Genomic DNA, 16507 nt, shown 5'->3' with positions numbered 1-16507 from the left:
TACCGGGTGTCCCAGCTAACTTGAACCAAGGGTTACAAAATAATATATTTGAGGTAGGTCAGTAAAAACAGTTGCATACAACTGCCAGTCTCCTTGTGCACCACAGGCAATTTTTCAACTCTTCAAATTTTACTGTTATAATTTGTTTTGTTATGGTGACATTCGTATGAACTACTTCTCACTTTGCTGCTAGTATGTCCTTGCAGCTACTGGATGCGAACTCCCCAAGGTAGTTTAGCCTGAAGTGAAACTACACATAATTGTGACCATCCCACCATTTCCTCCACGACAAGCAAGTGATAATTTCCTAGTGAAACCTTTTCGTGCAATTCAAATCGAAGCAGATGAAAAAATTGCAGGCATATATTGTTTCTTCACTGTTACATCTCTGCTATAAAACAACAGATCTACCACTTAAGTATAAGGATAGATTGAAACTGTAATATAACATTTTTATGAAATTAACAACTCACCTGTGATTTATCACAAAACGTGGACAGAACAAAATTGCCATATGCAGGAGCATTTCGTTGCAAAAAGGTAAAGCATGCTTACACTGTTAACTTTACGCTACTTTTCATAATCCTGACAAGGGTTGTGCTGCATGGAGCAAATGCCGTGAAAACTTTGGAAATATTGTCCTTTCTCTGCTTATAATATAATGATGTATTTGCAGCCCTGCAGAAGTCTTCATCATTGATGCAAGTTAAGGAAGTAATACATTGAATTCATTGAGACAATGAGATAAACATTGAATACATTGAGATAATTCGCACATTACCTTGAGATTGAGAGAACCTTAACTGCTGGTTCCATTGTCCATACAGACTCCTGTCGCAGTAAATGCATTCCAAGTGTACAGTGCTTTTCGTTTCTTTTACATGGCCAATGTAGCGAAAGTGATCTTAGATATCTCAGTTTGTAACTGCATGCACACATCATTGGCATATCTTAATTTCTTTGCTAGATCTTTCATAACGGCACCCAGCAGCCTACTGTTGCATTGGATGCCGAACGCAACAATGCGACAGACCTCGAAGAAGGACGGATCTCAGATGGGAAGGCAGAAACTTCCGTCATAAATTGCAGCAAGCTGTCAAACACTGCCATTGTGTGTCTTCGCTTCAAACAGAGGCACCCTCTTCTCAGAGTCCGAATGTGGGAGGAAGAGGTGGCCTCGGCAAATAGCAAACATAGCATGTTGTTTAGATACTGACATTTTTGCTGATTTCTGGTTGGGTTGCTCACCAATGCCATGGGGGGGGGGGGGGGCAGGCGAGGCGTTCTCGCGTCTGCTTTGTCCATAAGTTGAGATCGGACACCGGCTGCAGAGCCGAATGGGCACAGAGCCAGCTTACAAACAAAAGGCACGTCTGCCACTTTGGCTGCAGGCTGTAAAATGGAGGGGAGACGCTCAAAGACACAAACATGCAAGTAAAAAAGGCACTCGCTCACATAGGTTATAAGGAAAGGATGACAGCATTTAAAACAGCGGGGTTTCAGAACTGTCCTGCAGTTTTCACTTCAGATGGTTGCCACCTTGTGTGTGGAGAAATGCTGTCTTTCCATAAGAAGTTGTCAATCATTTGTCTGTCCTTCAGTGATTCTTCGATAAGGGCGCTATAAATTCATCTTTTTAGGTAATGGTTAGTTTGTCTAGCGACAGAGAGCAAACTAATAATAGTAATAATGATAAACAGTGAATTGCACTAATACAACTACGATCTACAGTCATTGCTTTTCATTAGATTAGCTCGTACCATATACTAATCGCAAAAGCAACTTTTATTCACTAAAGTATATGATCTTCGTGTGGTGCATTCTCATCAAGGCATTCATCGCTCGTCTCTTCTGCTTCCTAGCTTGTTCTTTCCATATGCCCTCGGAAACCACTCTTGTACCATCCACCCTTGAGTAATGCCTTGGTTGCTGGATCTTGCATTTCCCTCTTTTCTACCATTCTAGTTTTTTTCTCTTTTTGTCCGAGAAGTCGACACACCCATGTAGGTCTTGAAACCCTTAGATTTTGCACACTTTCTTTACTTCCGAAATCTGCTTGGAATGGTGGCAGGATCTTGTCACCTTCTTTCAAAGGCTTATGTCGTCATGCCCCACTCGTTTGCCGCTCTGCTATATCAAATCTTGCCCTCCCCCGCTCTGTTTTTTCCCGTATTGAATGTAACACACACACACACACACACAAACCGTTTGGTATGTGTGTGTTGGTAACCAAAAAAATGTATATGGCAAGCATTATGAAAGGTGTTTTGATGGCTGCTTTATCACTGGGGAAAACAGTAATTTCGACCTCACTAGCTGACCTTACTGAGTTACAACCTCACTCAATCTCAAACTAGCATTAGGTTGAGGTTTCATTTGCCAACTTCACAAAAACATTTCAGCTGTGGACAACCTTACCTCAGCCTCACCTCACACCGTGAGATGAGGTCATCTTGAGGTTGATGTTGACCTCATGAGGTCAAAACCTGATGAGGTTGCCCACCTCTGGCCATAGCAAGCCAGACATCTGGTGACCACTGTGGCAAGCAAGACCTTCGATACGTGCAATCTAAAGAGCAGACGGCTGCTATTCTAGGCTTGAGCGGGTGACGAAATGAAAAAAAAAACAATAGTTAACATGTTTAAACATTGGCAAAACAGAAAACATTGGCAGCACCAATCAACATGTAGCCTTGCTACATAGCTATGTAGCATGATGTAGCATAGCTTGCTATGTAGCATGATGAGAAGACTGCATAGCAGCTCGTTGATGACTGTGCACATTTCTCAACCTGTTTGCCCTGATCAGAGATAAAATTTTAAATCCATGTGCACTGCATTCAGTTTTTTTTACAAGAAATTGGCTTGTGAGAGAAGGGGCAGAGTCTTGCTTGGAACTGTACGGTAGGTTACTGATAGAATAAGAGATTCAGAAAGGGAGAACTAATTTAATTTAGAGGAGGCTCTTAACCACTTATAGTGCAGAACAGGTTATCACTCAGTTTTTTGCCGCCCACCGCCAGCTGAAGACTCAATTTAAAACAGCATGACTCATAATAGAGTCGCATGAAGAAAAATATTAGTTATAGCCTGGTTTAAGAATTCAATTGATGGCAATGTTGAACAGCTTGTGCACTTCACTGCACAGCACCAAGTGCCCTGCATGAATGATTCTGCCAAAGCAAAACAGATGTATGATGCCATCGGCAATCACAGCAGTGCAGTAAACACTGTTGGGTTCACTGTGAGGCTTATTTTCCAACAAAAAAGTCTTGCTGAGATACTTTGCATTCTTTGTGGGACTACATATCTGCTAACACTTCTCATTTGCCTGGAACACTTTTGATTTTTAACCTAACTTTCAAATTGTATGATCGGTGCCCTAAATCATCTGATAAGTGTCTCCCATGTAAGAATTTTTGCAAAATCGATGCTGAGGAATCTAGCCGCTTCATAATTGCCAGCAGGATCATGAGAGGCCGCAATGGTATTGTCGGCTAAGCAGTCAATCATGGCTGATTCGAGGCAACACAAAGTATCTGTGGCTAGAAGCATAAAAAAATCTGCTTTGCCAATTTTTGCCAGTGGCAGCATGTTGGTCATTTACTGGATGCAGCAGCAAATTTGTCAATGGCTTTCTGTAGCAGATGCGACTGCACGAGATATATAAGCTTCGCCTTTGATCTCAGCCAAAGGGTGGCTTTTCATTGCATTTTGCGTAGCAGTGTTACACTGCGGCTTTGCTCTAAGTCATACCATCTGCATATGCAGCCTCACGTTACCAACCTGCGCTATGCCCAGCATGGTATGGTAGCTCATCTTTCAGAACCATCATGGTCAACAAATGTCACATAAATTGTGTGTAAAGAGGCAGTAATAATTTTGCATTAAAAAACAAGAACTGCATGTTGATGGCACTCAGAGAAAATAGCAGCGGCGCTACATCAGCTGCAGAGCTTGGCATAACTAGAACATTCGGCAGCAGTGTGCAGATGTCTTGGTGCACACCTCTAGGACTCGCATTTCATGCTTGCCTTTGCTGCTTTTGTGTATGTTTGGGAGGTTTATATTATGACTTGTAAGACACTGCCTGAAAGTGCCTGCACCATCCCCGCCATCATTGAACTATTGAATGCAGCATCTCCCCCTCTCTATGGCACAAAGGATAAAAAATCTTCAAATTTTGATGTTGCCAGGCTGGAAGTGTTGGGATTAAAAGAATCAAGCTGTTTTAACCTACCATGTTGAACTGCAGTTATCTCAACTGCCTTCAGGGGCTGGTGGCCACATTAATTTTTGCGCTCTCACTATTCGTGGTATGCTGAAGGTAATCTGAGCATGCAGTGAACTTAATGGGCAGTTTTTTATTCACTTATTTTTTTGAGCTACCAATCTGGGGTGTATTTTGACCTGAAAAAACTAATGATGTAGTTGTAGTGCAGTACCACTTATAGTGTGGATTTTCATGGCCCCCGTGGCCTATATATAAGCGGTTTCCACTGATCATATTTTATACTTGTAAGTTTCCTTTGGAACAAAAAATTTGCAGAAAAACCTTTGTGTATTTCTTTATTCCTCATGCCTTTATGTCTCTGTAATACTAATGTTCTTACCTGCAGCTGGTGATAACAAATAGGAGCCATTGTTGAAAGGTTGTATTTGCAGGTCCCTCAACCCAGATCAACTGCAGCAGAGTGCCAGCCTGGATAGCATCGTGGATCCCCTGCTTAACCGGACTGCAATGGTGGGTACTAGCAAGGGAGGAAGGGAAATGAAACATTTATAAGAAATTTTCAATACTGAAGTTTTCGGAAATGTTTTGAATACTGTTTAGAAAAAAATACGCTTTTGAGTATCGAATTTATTATCTGATGAGTAGAAAAAAATTGAAAATAAAAAGCACCACATTCACATGGTATTTGTAAATAAAATGAACGAGTTCCACAGAAATGTGTACCCTATTGAAAAATTTAGCACAGTAAAAGCTTTCCTAGCACCACCTGTTACTTTCTGTGGGCATTGCCACGGTGGCTCAGTGGTTAGGGCACTTGACTGCTGATCCTGGGGATGTAGGAATAAATCCACGGTGATGGTGAAAGCTTTTTGATGGAAGCAAAAGAAAGGTGCTGGTATGCTATGCAATGTCAGTGCACATCTCTAGGTGGTTGCAATAACTAATCCTCCACTGTGGCATCTCTCAACCTGAGTTGCTTTAGAATGTTGAAGCCTTTAAACAAAACTACAAACAGATGTCACGTCAACCTATGGTGTTTAGAAGCATAATTAACACAGCGACAAATGTGCACAGCATTGGGATCCACTGCATGATAGCCTGTAGTGACAGTTCTGCCGAAGGGTTTGACTACGCATGTTACCCACTGCCATCAGTGTATTGCAGCTCTTACCCAAGCCACTTTTCTGCACACTGCTGATAGAGGCAATATGAAAATCAGTTTAATAATCAGATTCAATAACAGTGGCTTCAGTGTGGAGAAACTTGTTAGACTTGTGACACCGAGTGAGTAATGCTAGCTGGCAGGCCACACATCACTACTTGTAGCGCAATAGTGGCATGGGTGTACTGAAACAGTACATGTTGCTGGCAAAGAGTAAAATGTTTTACCTTCTAATGATGTGAATGCCTAATACATTAAAAAGTAGGGAATATGCATTAGCACCAATTTGGTTCCTGTACTTAGTGACCTATACCATGTGCAGCTTTATGGGGTCTTCCAAGAGCGACTTGCCAACTCTTGAGCTAGAACAACTACCAAGGTTCCTCCAAGTAAGATACTCTAATGACGTGGTTTCAGTCACCAATATTGCTGAAAAAAAGTCCATCAATAGTAAGGTCAGAAAAAACAAAGGAAGGTGGCTGTCATGCCTTACATTCATTGTGTTTTGCACACTCAAGAAAGTATGGTAAATGTTTGCATGGTTTCTTCAACCTAAGAATCTACCATTCTTATGCAAAAGAATCCTGCCTGCAGAACAACCTCCACAAAAGCAGCAGTGCATCATCCTCCACAGGAAAATATTTGTTAAATGCACTGAGGGTATTGTTTACTGCATCCCACTTTTGTCTGGCAAGGAATAAGTCAGAAAATCTGGTAGGTGCCTGAATGAAAGGCCTCGTGAGCACGAAAATAACCTACTGGCAGTAATCTAGCTTTACACTGTAAGGATTGGGAACAGCTAGGGATAAGAGTAAATAGAGAATACCTTAGTAACCTGCGATATGCTGATGACATTACCTTGCTAAGTAACTCAGGAGATGAACTGCAAAGAATGTTTGATGATCTAGACAGGAAAAGTGGAAAGGTAGGCTTGAAAAACAACATGCAGAAGACTAAAATAATGTTCAATAGCCTCTGAAAGGAATAGCAGTTTACATTAGGTATCAAGGCACTGGAGGTAGCAGGCAAATATGTCTGCTTAGGACAGGTAGTAACCACATATCCGGATCATGAAAGGGAGATAAGAATAACATTGAGATGGAGCACATTTGATAAGCACTCACAGATGACTAGCAGCTTACTAGTATTGCTCAAGAGGAAAGTATACAACAGCTGCATCTCTACCAGTACTGACCTATGGGGCTGAAACATGGAGGCTAACAAAGAGGGTTCTACTTAAGTTGAGGACAGTGCAGAGGGCTATGGAATATAAAATGGTAGGGGTAACATTAAGAGATGAGAAATGTGCAGAGTGGATCAGAGAAATAACTCAAGTTGCTGAGATTCTAGTGGAAATCAAAATTAAATGGGCATGGGCAGGACATTTAGTGCGAAGAGATGATAACCAATGGTTGCTTAGGGTAACAAACTGGATTCCAATGGAAGGAAAGCGTGCTAGGGAGACAGATGAGGCTAAGAAGTTTGCAGGAGTCAAGTGGATGCAGCTAGCACAGGACTGGATAAATTGGAGGAATATGGGAGAGGCCTTTTCCATGCAGTGGGTATAGTCAGGCTGATGATGATGATACTGCAAGGAGTGTGGACGCCTCCTTTTTCTAGATAAACTCTCAGTCACTGCCAAAAGCAGAGATAAGCTAATTCTTGAAATCGTGGAAGTAGTGCAGATTGCTACATTGCAAGTGTCGGTCCAGATGAGAGGTGGTGTTCATGAGTTCAAAAAAGCCATGAATCTTTTCATTGGTGAGCGTCCCTTTTTTTCTTCTGCTTTTTTTCTGTTTTCAGTTTTTTTTTAGTTCTTTGTGACTTTGGTCATCCAGTCTGTTGGTTCCATTACACATTTAGTTATGCCATTCTGCTCTATTAATGTGAGTTCAGCGTTGAGTCTTCTCCCCAGACAACCATATCAGATCCAGTAAATGTCCATAAAATGCACCCCTCAAAATATTTAATATTCAGAGGATCTCCACAAATACCCACCATTGGTCCAGTGGATATTCCAGAGATGTCCCTATTGCCTCACAATGGACGTCCACATGGACATTCATTATGATGTCTAGAGGACATTGCCAAATCAGTCTCTGGACATTGCATGCCAAGATGTACAAGCATGCACTTTCAACGGAGCTAGGAATAGCTGTTGAGCAAAACACATAGTGTGAATTATAGTTTTATTCACAAAAGGACTGCAAGCTTTCAAACACCTTCCCCTCTTTATGGGTTTCAGTTTGTGTCCGTGCTTGTGCCTCCTGGAAAATATGAAAGATGAAGTGAACAATAAAGTGGGGCATTAAGAAATTTACAGGTAACAGAAAATAAATAGTCACAAAAAAAAGGCCGCATGCACAAAACAAACTTGTCTTAAAGTTGGCAACAGAACTTACAGCTATATAACACTGTAAAACCTTTACGTGCGAAGAAAATAAGCCTATTAACATGCCCGTAGTTAAAGGAATGTAAAAATTTCACAACCTGTTGTCTCTGTAACAAGGATAGTTAACAATTTGTGTTCACTTCTTTTTCAATTAAGGTTGGAAGTTGTTTTAGAGTGTAGGAATGTAAAAATTTCACAACCTGTTGTCTCTGTAACAAGGATAGTTAACAATTTGTGTTCACTTCTTTTTCAATTAAGGTTGGAAGTTGTTTTAGAGTGTAACCTGCACTATTCAGGCTGCAACTTGAGATTTCACCTCGCTGGGACTGAATGACTTCAACCTAATTAAGCATATAGGTGTCCATTAAAAACTGGCCATACTGTGCCTTCCTTTCCCCAAAAACCAACCAAATAAAAGTTTAAAAAATAGCGGAATGAAAAGGTGGTGTTAAGGCACTCTCGCATCTACTTTTAATGAAAAGCTTGAGCACCCCCCTAATTCGAACCGTGTACAGCCTTGGTAAACCATGCAAAATCACGCTTGAGCTTTCGCTCATTTAAATTTGTTCAAGCCATGCTTAAACAGCCATCTAACTGGTATGTACACACACAGTTTTGTACAAAATAGTGGCTAAATTTTCATATCTTGTTTTGCAAGCCTTTCCTGTTGCTGTTTAAGACGGCATGGAGCATGTTGGAGCCATTTCTTTATAACTGCTTGCACATCATCCACTGTTGCAACATACCGCATGTTTGACCTTGCAGCCACTGAAACAAATACAGCAGTATAGTAGCTATGGTTCATTATTAAATTACCAAAAAGAAGGAAAAATTGTTGCCAGCCACTGCAATTGCAATTTAATAACTTAAGCACCTGAGCACTGAGCTGCAGCCAGTGGAAATAAAGGAACAGGGAGAGGAAAACAAGGACAAGTAGAGCATAATGACAGTAAGAAAGGAAAAGAGAGTTTCATACACTCTTCATAATATCCAGAAAAATATACAGTGTGAACAAGCTAGCACCGCACGCATGGCAAGACAACAATCTTATTCTCTGAAGTGAGCTAATAAAAGCCCCCCCCCCCCCCCCCAGTCTAGCTTTTCTAAAAAAGAACTTGAACAAAAAATGGCAAAGCAGCAACCCATTTTGCAATGAAGGCATGCAAAAAGTGATGTTCGCAGCAAGTGCTGTTCACCTGGGTGTGTTTAGGAGGCTTCTGCAGTCGCGCGGCAAATCTGCAAATCAGCTATGCTTTGACAGCTTTTTAAGCAGGGAGGTCGCGGCCTTCTGCGTAATGTTCTCTTCTAGTATCCACTCCCACAAAATGCACTTTATGTCAATATCAGCAATGTCACTCGCACATTTGCTAGGCGTTGGACGCGCGCAAAATGGCTTGCCGCTTAAAGAAAAAGCTAGAAGTTCCGATGATGCAGGCGATCCTTGTGCGCCGGGAATAAACTCTGGGTCAAACATGGCAGAGATGGACTCGGCGGGCTGTCATTGCGCGCTAGCTCTCCAACTACCATTTCTGGTTTATGCACTTCTGCACACTCGTTGGGTTCACCAAGAGCAGAAAACGTGGCACGAGTATTCCTCGCAGCTGTGCGTGCTGCCCATGTCTTCGCTCTTGCTTTAGATATAGCAGAAAAAGTCGTGCTCTTAGGTGATGCTGAAACGTACGTACCTTTGAAGAAACGTATATCATGAACAAGGCAATGCACAGGGCGATTAACAACTTGAAATGACTGCTGCTGTCAACTTCGTCAGCGAAGAAGTGGCCATGTGACGCGCGTGCGACGATATGCGGCTGCCAGCAACTCTGAGAGCGGTTGAGGCGATGTGAGCTTGTGTCAGCCATGCAACATATGCATGCCAGGCACAATGACACTTCCGGCTTCCGGGGATCGCTTCCGGTTGTACAGGAATGTACTGGTTGGGTGCATAACTATTACACCAAGCGCGAGCTGCAATACTCAGAAGCGCCAAGATTAGCAGACGTTCCCAAAATACGACGCCACTCGCGACCGCTGAGTGTATTGCAATAGGCATGTACTACGGCATGAGTCATCTGTGGACACACGTCTGCGTTGCACTTAAATTGACCGTGTCCTCTCGCTCGCAGGGACAACACGTGCATTGTGTTATTGTGTTGTGGTGGCAGCTCAGCGGAGGCAGGGAAGGGAACGAGACGAACGCCGCGGACGCCATGAAAGAAAAAAAAAAAAGGCGTGCTACTCCGCGCTAATTTTGTGGTAGAGTTGCCGAAGATCTCATGAAAGTGACAGCGCGTCGCCCAATAAACGCATTATTCATGTTCATAACAAATGTATTATACAACAAGCCAGCAGGCAAATCATTTAATATTTTTCGCTCGCCACAAAGAATGCACTATTTCTTGATCGCGAATGTAGGCAGGCAGCGAGTCTCTCCAACGTCCTCTTCAACCTCTCTGGCATGAGCAACAAGCTGCCCACGTTTTTATCATCCACTACGGCATGAGTCATCTGCGGACCGCGTTTTCTCAGTCGCAGGGGGGGGGGGGGGCTGTGAAGAGGAGGCAGAAAAGGGACAACAGGGTCTTGAAGATGAAATTGAGGGGCTTTACTTGAAGGCTCTGCCTGCCTTTCCGCTTACCTCTATCCGGTCCGCACAACGAGCTACCCCCACGTTTTTCTCCGGTAGCGCCCGCAGACAATGAACCACATCAAATCGGTCAAATTTCCAGGAAGCTCGACTCACGGGCACGTGCTCACGCACAGTACGCTACGCAAACACGATCCAACACCACGGCGCGAAAAATAAACTGCATTAAAATGCAATTAAATTACTGGATATTTCGATTATTTAATTTCTTACTTCAATTTAAATTTCGCACCTTGTGACATTTTTGCAATAGCATATATTCATGTAGTCGACAATGTGAATATGTCAAATCTACATGGTATTTACCAGTGGAATTCGGTAGCTAAAGAAAAAAAAAAGTTTAGTAGGCCGGCACGGTAACATTCACGTTTGGCTAGTGCGCGCTGCCTGAAATTGCGGCAAACCGCTAGAAACACAATCTAGATGTGTCAGCAAAACAGATGTTTCATTAGTCCGAATCAAAATTTAAAGTAAAAATCTGCTGAACTATGCATGTCCACTGATAGTCACATTATAACATCGAAGTTGTGTACACTGTGTGATATCTTCACGACCACGCAAATGTAAGGTCATGAGGATATCCACTAAAAGATGATCTTTTAATAATGGACGCATGGACATCTCATGGGTGTACAAAAATGATGTTTGATATTGAGACCTTTTGTGAAGATCCTATGGATATTGCTGGTTGTGTGGGTCCACTACACAAGAGCAATATTTTAAGCTTTGCAACTAGCTACAGGTGTATGCTGTACTCTCCTAGTAGCTTACCAAATGCTTTGAACACATCAGAATATTATTGATGCATGGCTTCAATCTCTTCACAAGCCAAAAGGTCTCTTTCCTTGCTGTGTTGTTACTCTATGTACCACGTTTAACACTCTTCCTAGAGCTGCTCGAAATATAAGCTTGAGGTATTCTTACACTAAGAAAAATTTTAGAAAGCTTTGCTTGTTCTCTACTGAGAAAGAGAGCTCACATTTATATTGGATGTCAGGTTGTCCACCTAGGTAGGCCATAACCTTTGCTTTTGTTTCATAGTTGGCTGAGGCTTCCTTTTGAGTATAAGTTTGTTACGGATATTATTAATATCAGACCCTGTGTCATATTTAAAGTTCACATTCTAGTAATTCACTTTGACACTTTTAGGCCAGTGTGGCGATGCATCTTCTATGTGCACGTTAAGCTTCCCAAGAATTCTTGGTCTGAGTCATCTTGGCCAGCACTTAGCATCTGAACTTTTTCTCTGCATAGTTTGTTGCTTCTGGCAGCAAACACTTGCATAGTGCCTAAACTTTCCAAACAAATAGCTAGTACAGCTTTAGCCAGGACACTGCTAGAGCTGATTTATGGCTCCACCCCTGCCACATATACGTTGAGTCACTGTTTCATTTGGCTGCCTTTCTTCAATGAAACATTGTTTTCCCTATTGGTTGTTGCTGCCAGCTGCTTGTTGGAACTGCTTGCAATTTCTGTATTGTCCACAGTCATTTCTGACCCTTTCTTTGTGGTTGCTAGGGAACACTCGTGCTGTTTATAAATTTTTGCTGCTTTGCACAATGATCATCACCAATGTCAAGTAACTCTCACAGAACAGCCTTTTTCATAGTGCTGCATTACAAATGGGGACAATAATCTGGTCTTGTCATGGATGTTAAACCTTGCTACCAAAATTCAACAGTGAACTTTTCAATTGGCTAATTTTCTTTCTGACTCATGCTTTTGAAGACAGCAGTAATTTGCAACATGTTTTTATATGCAAGGCATCTCTTATCAAACCTCCCAAAAATGGCTGCTACCATGCTGCTGCCCTGCTCACCTTTAAGACAGAAGAAAATGAAATGTCTACATGACTTTTCTTGATGTGGGTCCCATTACGTGAAGTATAGGGGACCTAAGCATCGCAGGGTGGCGCTGCGGGCACCAGTGAACAGCGCCCTCTTCTGCCAACGCCACGTAATTGGTCTGGCAGAGTGAACAGCTTGCCTGTAGACTTTCGTGTCTTTACAGCTTCTGCATGCGGGAGCAACTCGCTTTGCGCACGCTCGCGTTCTTCGTCGCTCGCATTGTTGAAAGCTGCTTGCGCGCGCCCTGACTGCAGTCTACTCGCTTTGCGCGTGCTTGCATTTCCGTGCTGAAAGAAAGCTGTCTTGCGCGTGCGCACTTCTGCTTCTACTTTTCCAACTCGCACCTGGACGAAGGGGTGTTTGAAGCAAGTGTGCAGCAATGTACACGCTTTGATGTGGTTTTAAGAAAACAGCCGACAGCGGTGGCTATTTTCGCAGCACAACTGTTAAAAAGGGAGAGCTGTTAGTCAGCCATGTGCATTCTGTTGAGCAGATTATAGAAGATAAGCTGTTATTGTGAAGGCTAAGTGTGTGTCGCAGGTCAGTGACCACATCGCGTACGAGGTGGGATTTGAGGCAAGTATTTAATTTTTATTATACCCCTTTGATTAAGGCCCAGATTTGTAAGGCACATGCAACCATTCGATGCCCTCTGCTTTAATTTCTGAAGAGCTTGCAAATGTAATCTAGTTGGTGCCTATGAACTTAATAAAAGATACATGGGTTCATTCGCATCTTAGGCGCACTTTTCGGCATATGCCGATATGTTAATAGAATGTGCATTTACATGTATACACAGAAACATCAACCCTTCTGCTGCAAACGATATATTTTCGCGTTTTAATTTTCGTGAGTCGCATTCAGGTCCTAATAACTGGTCCCGCAATTTATCGAGTAATTTCAATTCCACAAAGTAAATGAAACAGTTCAAAGTTTCACTGCGTGGTTATTACTTCATTGTTCCTATAGCTTTTATATTGGTATATAACTGTTTTATTCAATCATTTGCTCTGCTGCGGTGGCTCGCGCGTTAGGGACTGCTGGTCATGGCGACGTGGGTTTGACCCCGGCCGCCGCTCGCTGGAGGTGAACTGCAAGGAGGTCTTTAGAAATATACGTGCCCGTTAAATAACTACGGAAGGGAGTAAGGGGGGGGGGATTTTTACAGGTCTCCAGTACAGCACCCCTCGTAGCCTTGTCGCGCTGAGGTGTACATTAAACACTACAAAATTAAACGAACATCTTCACTCAATTGTATCCTTGCTTACAGGCCATTTTATATATCCTGCCTTGGAGCTTCAGTGTCTGCTTTCTAAAGAAGAAACGATCTGTGTCTGAGCATGAGTTGCGCTGCAGCATATCCTTGTTCTCTTTTGTTAGTTTTGCTCTTTATGTCGTGGGTTCGAAGTGAACCAAATGGCCCGTCTTTGTTAAGTGACATGTTTCTTTGCAGCTAGCATGGACATGCACTGAAAAGCGGCAGCTTGCGATTCCCCGTGCCAAATGTAGCTGCAAAGCAGGAGTTCAGGGGCGCTGCAAGCATGCTGCTGCTGTGTGCTGTTTCATAAACTCCCATGAAAATGAGTCCTGCACAAGCCAGGCACAACAATGGGGCAAACCAAGCAGCAAAAATCTGAAGCCCTCTTTAGAGAGCATCTGGGCCTTAATGAAATGGGTATAATAAAAATGAAATACTTGCCTCAAATTACACGTCGTACATGATGTGGTCGCTGACCTGTGACACACACTTAGCCTTCACGATAACAGCGTTGTCTTCTACAATCTGCTCAACAGAATGCACATTGCTGACTAACAGCTCTCCCTTTTTGACATTTGCGCTGTGAAAATAGCCACTGCTGTCGGCTATTTTGTTAAAACCACATTGCAGCGTGTACGTTGCTGCACAGTCGCTTCAAACACTACTTCGTCCAAGCTCGAGTTTGAAAAGTAGAAGCAGGAGCGCGCGTACGCGCGCGACAGCTTTTTTCAGCACGGAGATCCAAGTGCGGCAAAAGCGCGCGCAAAGCGAGTAGACTGTGGTCAGGGTGCGCGGGAGTAGCTTTCAACAACGCGAGTGCGAGCAAAGCGAGCTTCTTCCACGTGCAGAAGCCACAAAGACACGAAAGTCTACAGGCGATCTGTTCCGACAGCCAACACGCTTCCCCACATTTCGAGCGTCACAGAACCACTCCAGCCATGTTTTAAACTCAGCTGTGACACCTGTTTGCATGCCTGCGAAGCCACGGCGGCGGGCCGACGCGAGCATTCACAAAGAGAGGTAACGCGAGCGACGCGAGCAGCACATGAAGCTGCCAGAACACGTTCGGTCAAGCGCCGCTTCAGCGCCGCGCCCAATCAATGCTTCAAAATTTTGCCGCTTGCGGAGGAGCGTGCGCTGCAGTTGCGCAGCCAAACTTGAGGTTGGGTTCTCGATTGCCTTCATGCTTCTGACTTAGTGCTATATTTGCATGCTGCTTTGTAAATCTGATAGGCTTCTACTCATGCACACTTCTGTGGGATTGCTTTGGTGGTTGAATGGGGGGGAGCACCAAGCTTCACTTGTGGTGCCACGTCACTGAATGGTCAGAGAGTTGCTACGTTGCATCACTTTACTTTTGACACTGCATTATATCTGGATGGCTGTAGATTATAATTGATAGATGGGACAGGAGAAAGTGGCCATTATGTGAGCCGGTATCGCTCAAGAGGAAAGTATACAACAGTTGCATCTTGCCTGTACTCACCTATGGGGCTGAAACGTGGAGGCTAACCAAGAGAGTTCTACTTAAGTTAAGGACAACCCAGAGGGCTATGGAACGAAAAATGGTAGGGGTAACATTAAGAGATAGAAAGCGTGCAGAGTGGGTCAGAGAAATAACGCAAGTTAACGACATTCTAGTGGAAATTAAGAAGAAGAAATGGACATGGGCAGGACATGTAGTGCGAAGAGAGGATAACCGATGGTCGCTGAGGGTAACAAACTGGATTCCAAGGGAAGGAAAGCGTAGCAGGGGGCGGCAGAAAGTTAGGTGGGCGGATGAGATTAAGAAGTTCGCAGGAGTCAAGTGGATGCAGCTAGCACAGAACCGGGTTAAGTGGAGAGATATGGGAGAGGCCTTCGCCCTGCAGTGGGTATAATCAGGCTGATGATGATGATGATGTGAGCTACTGACATGACTGGCCTGCTCCATGTTGGGAGTGGCATTTACCGTGTAACAAGGAAGAGGTTCGTAGCTAGCACTACAAATTATTGGTATATTGGTGCCAGTAAAGAAAATTCCAACTGCTTACAACTTGCTCAGCTAATACTGGTGGTCATTTTCTTGTATGGGCAGTTTCCACAGCAAGTTGACACTAACCTCTAGTGCGCTCATTGGAATCTAGAACTGCCGAATCAAGTTCCGTTTGCCATGTTGGCCTTGAGCAAGTTCTCATTGTTGCCATTTATCTCTGCCTTTGACTGCAAGGTTTGCGATTCTTTTGTTGAATGTTATTGTTTTGAACTATGCATAGTAGTATGCCCTTAAAAGCCATTGAATTGAGCCATTGTTTAGGTTTATAGGTTTATTCAAACTAATGTCTGGATCAATGTTCAGTGGGCAAAAGACCAGGGTCTGATACATGTCAGGTTTGCAGAGCTGCATAGGCTTAGAGCTTGACCTCTCCAGCTGATGAATTTGAGCATGGTCTGGAGTAGATCATATTAAGGTCTTAACAGCATTTCAAAGTGATTGCAGGCACACCAATGTTACGCAGTCTATTTATTGCACTTTGCTGCCAGCTCATGGGGATAGTGGCTGTGCAGCATTTCAAACGTTGCTTGGTGTGTCAGTGGTGCTTATTTTAGTGCAATAATTAGCTCTTTTTGCTTTTTCTGTAGTTTCTTGTGACTTTCATAGCAAGACCTTCTACTACAACAGGTGAACTTTGTAGCACACAAAATTATAGTGACATATCCGGTGAACTTGTCAACATGCCAGCAAGTTGTGGGGTTAGTAGTGCATGGTGTTTCTGAAAAATATTTGGTTTCACACCACAGAAAATGCACAATCACCTTATGTACTACTAGCCATGCTGTGAGCTTATAAAAAGGTAGGGAAATTTTTGTGTTGTAAATTGTGCGTAGCACTTCTGTAAACATAGAGCACGGTGTTAGAAGCGTGAAATTAAATTACGTAATTTATTACCATATTATTAGTGGCAATTTTGGTTCGTAGTTGCCAGGTTC

The 16507-nt window shown here is 43.1% G+C and overlaps 1 protein-coding gene across 1 annotated transcript in view; it reads left to right on the top strand.

The window, feature by feature from the left end:
- The window catches only part of LOC146172501 (DNA (cytosine-5)-methyltransferase 3A-like), a 292512-nt gene that overhangs the window by 232886 nt on the left and 43119 nt on the right, over positions 1-16507 (top strand). Inside the window, exon 16 of the mRNA XM_084585778.1 lies at positions 4666-4744. Within this exon, the coding sequence (XP_084441904.1) occupies positions 4666-4744 (79 nt within the window). The remainder of the gene's footprint in view (positions 1-4665; positions 4745-16507) is intronic.

This window comes from Amblyomma maculatum, unplaced genomic scaffold (genome assembly GCF_055883805.1).
Source record: "Amblyomma maculatum isolate TAMU_Amacu unplaced genomic scaffold, ASM5588380v1 scaffold_13, whole genome shotgun sequence".
NCBI lineage: Eukaryota > Metazoa > Arthropoda > Arachnida > Ixodida > Ixodidae > Amblyomma > Amblyomma maculatum.
Note: the sequence above shows the minus strand (reverse complement) of the source record. Positions and strands in the feature narration are given on the sequence as shown.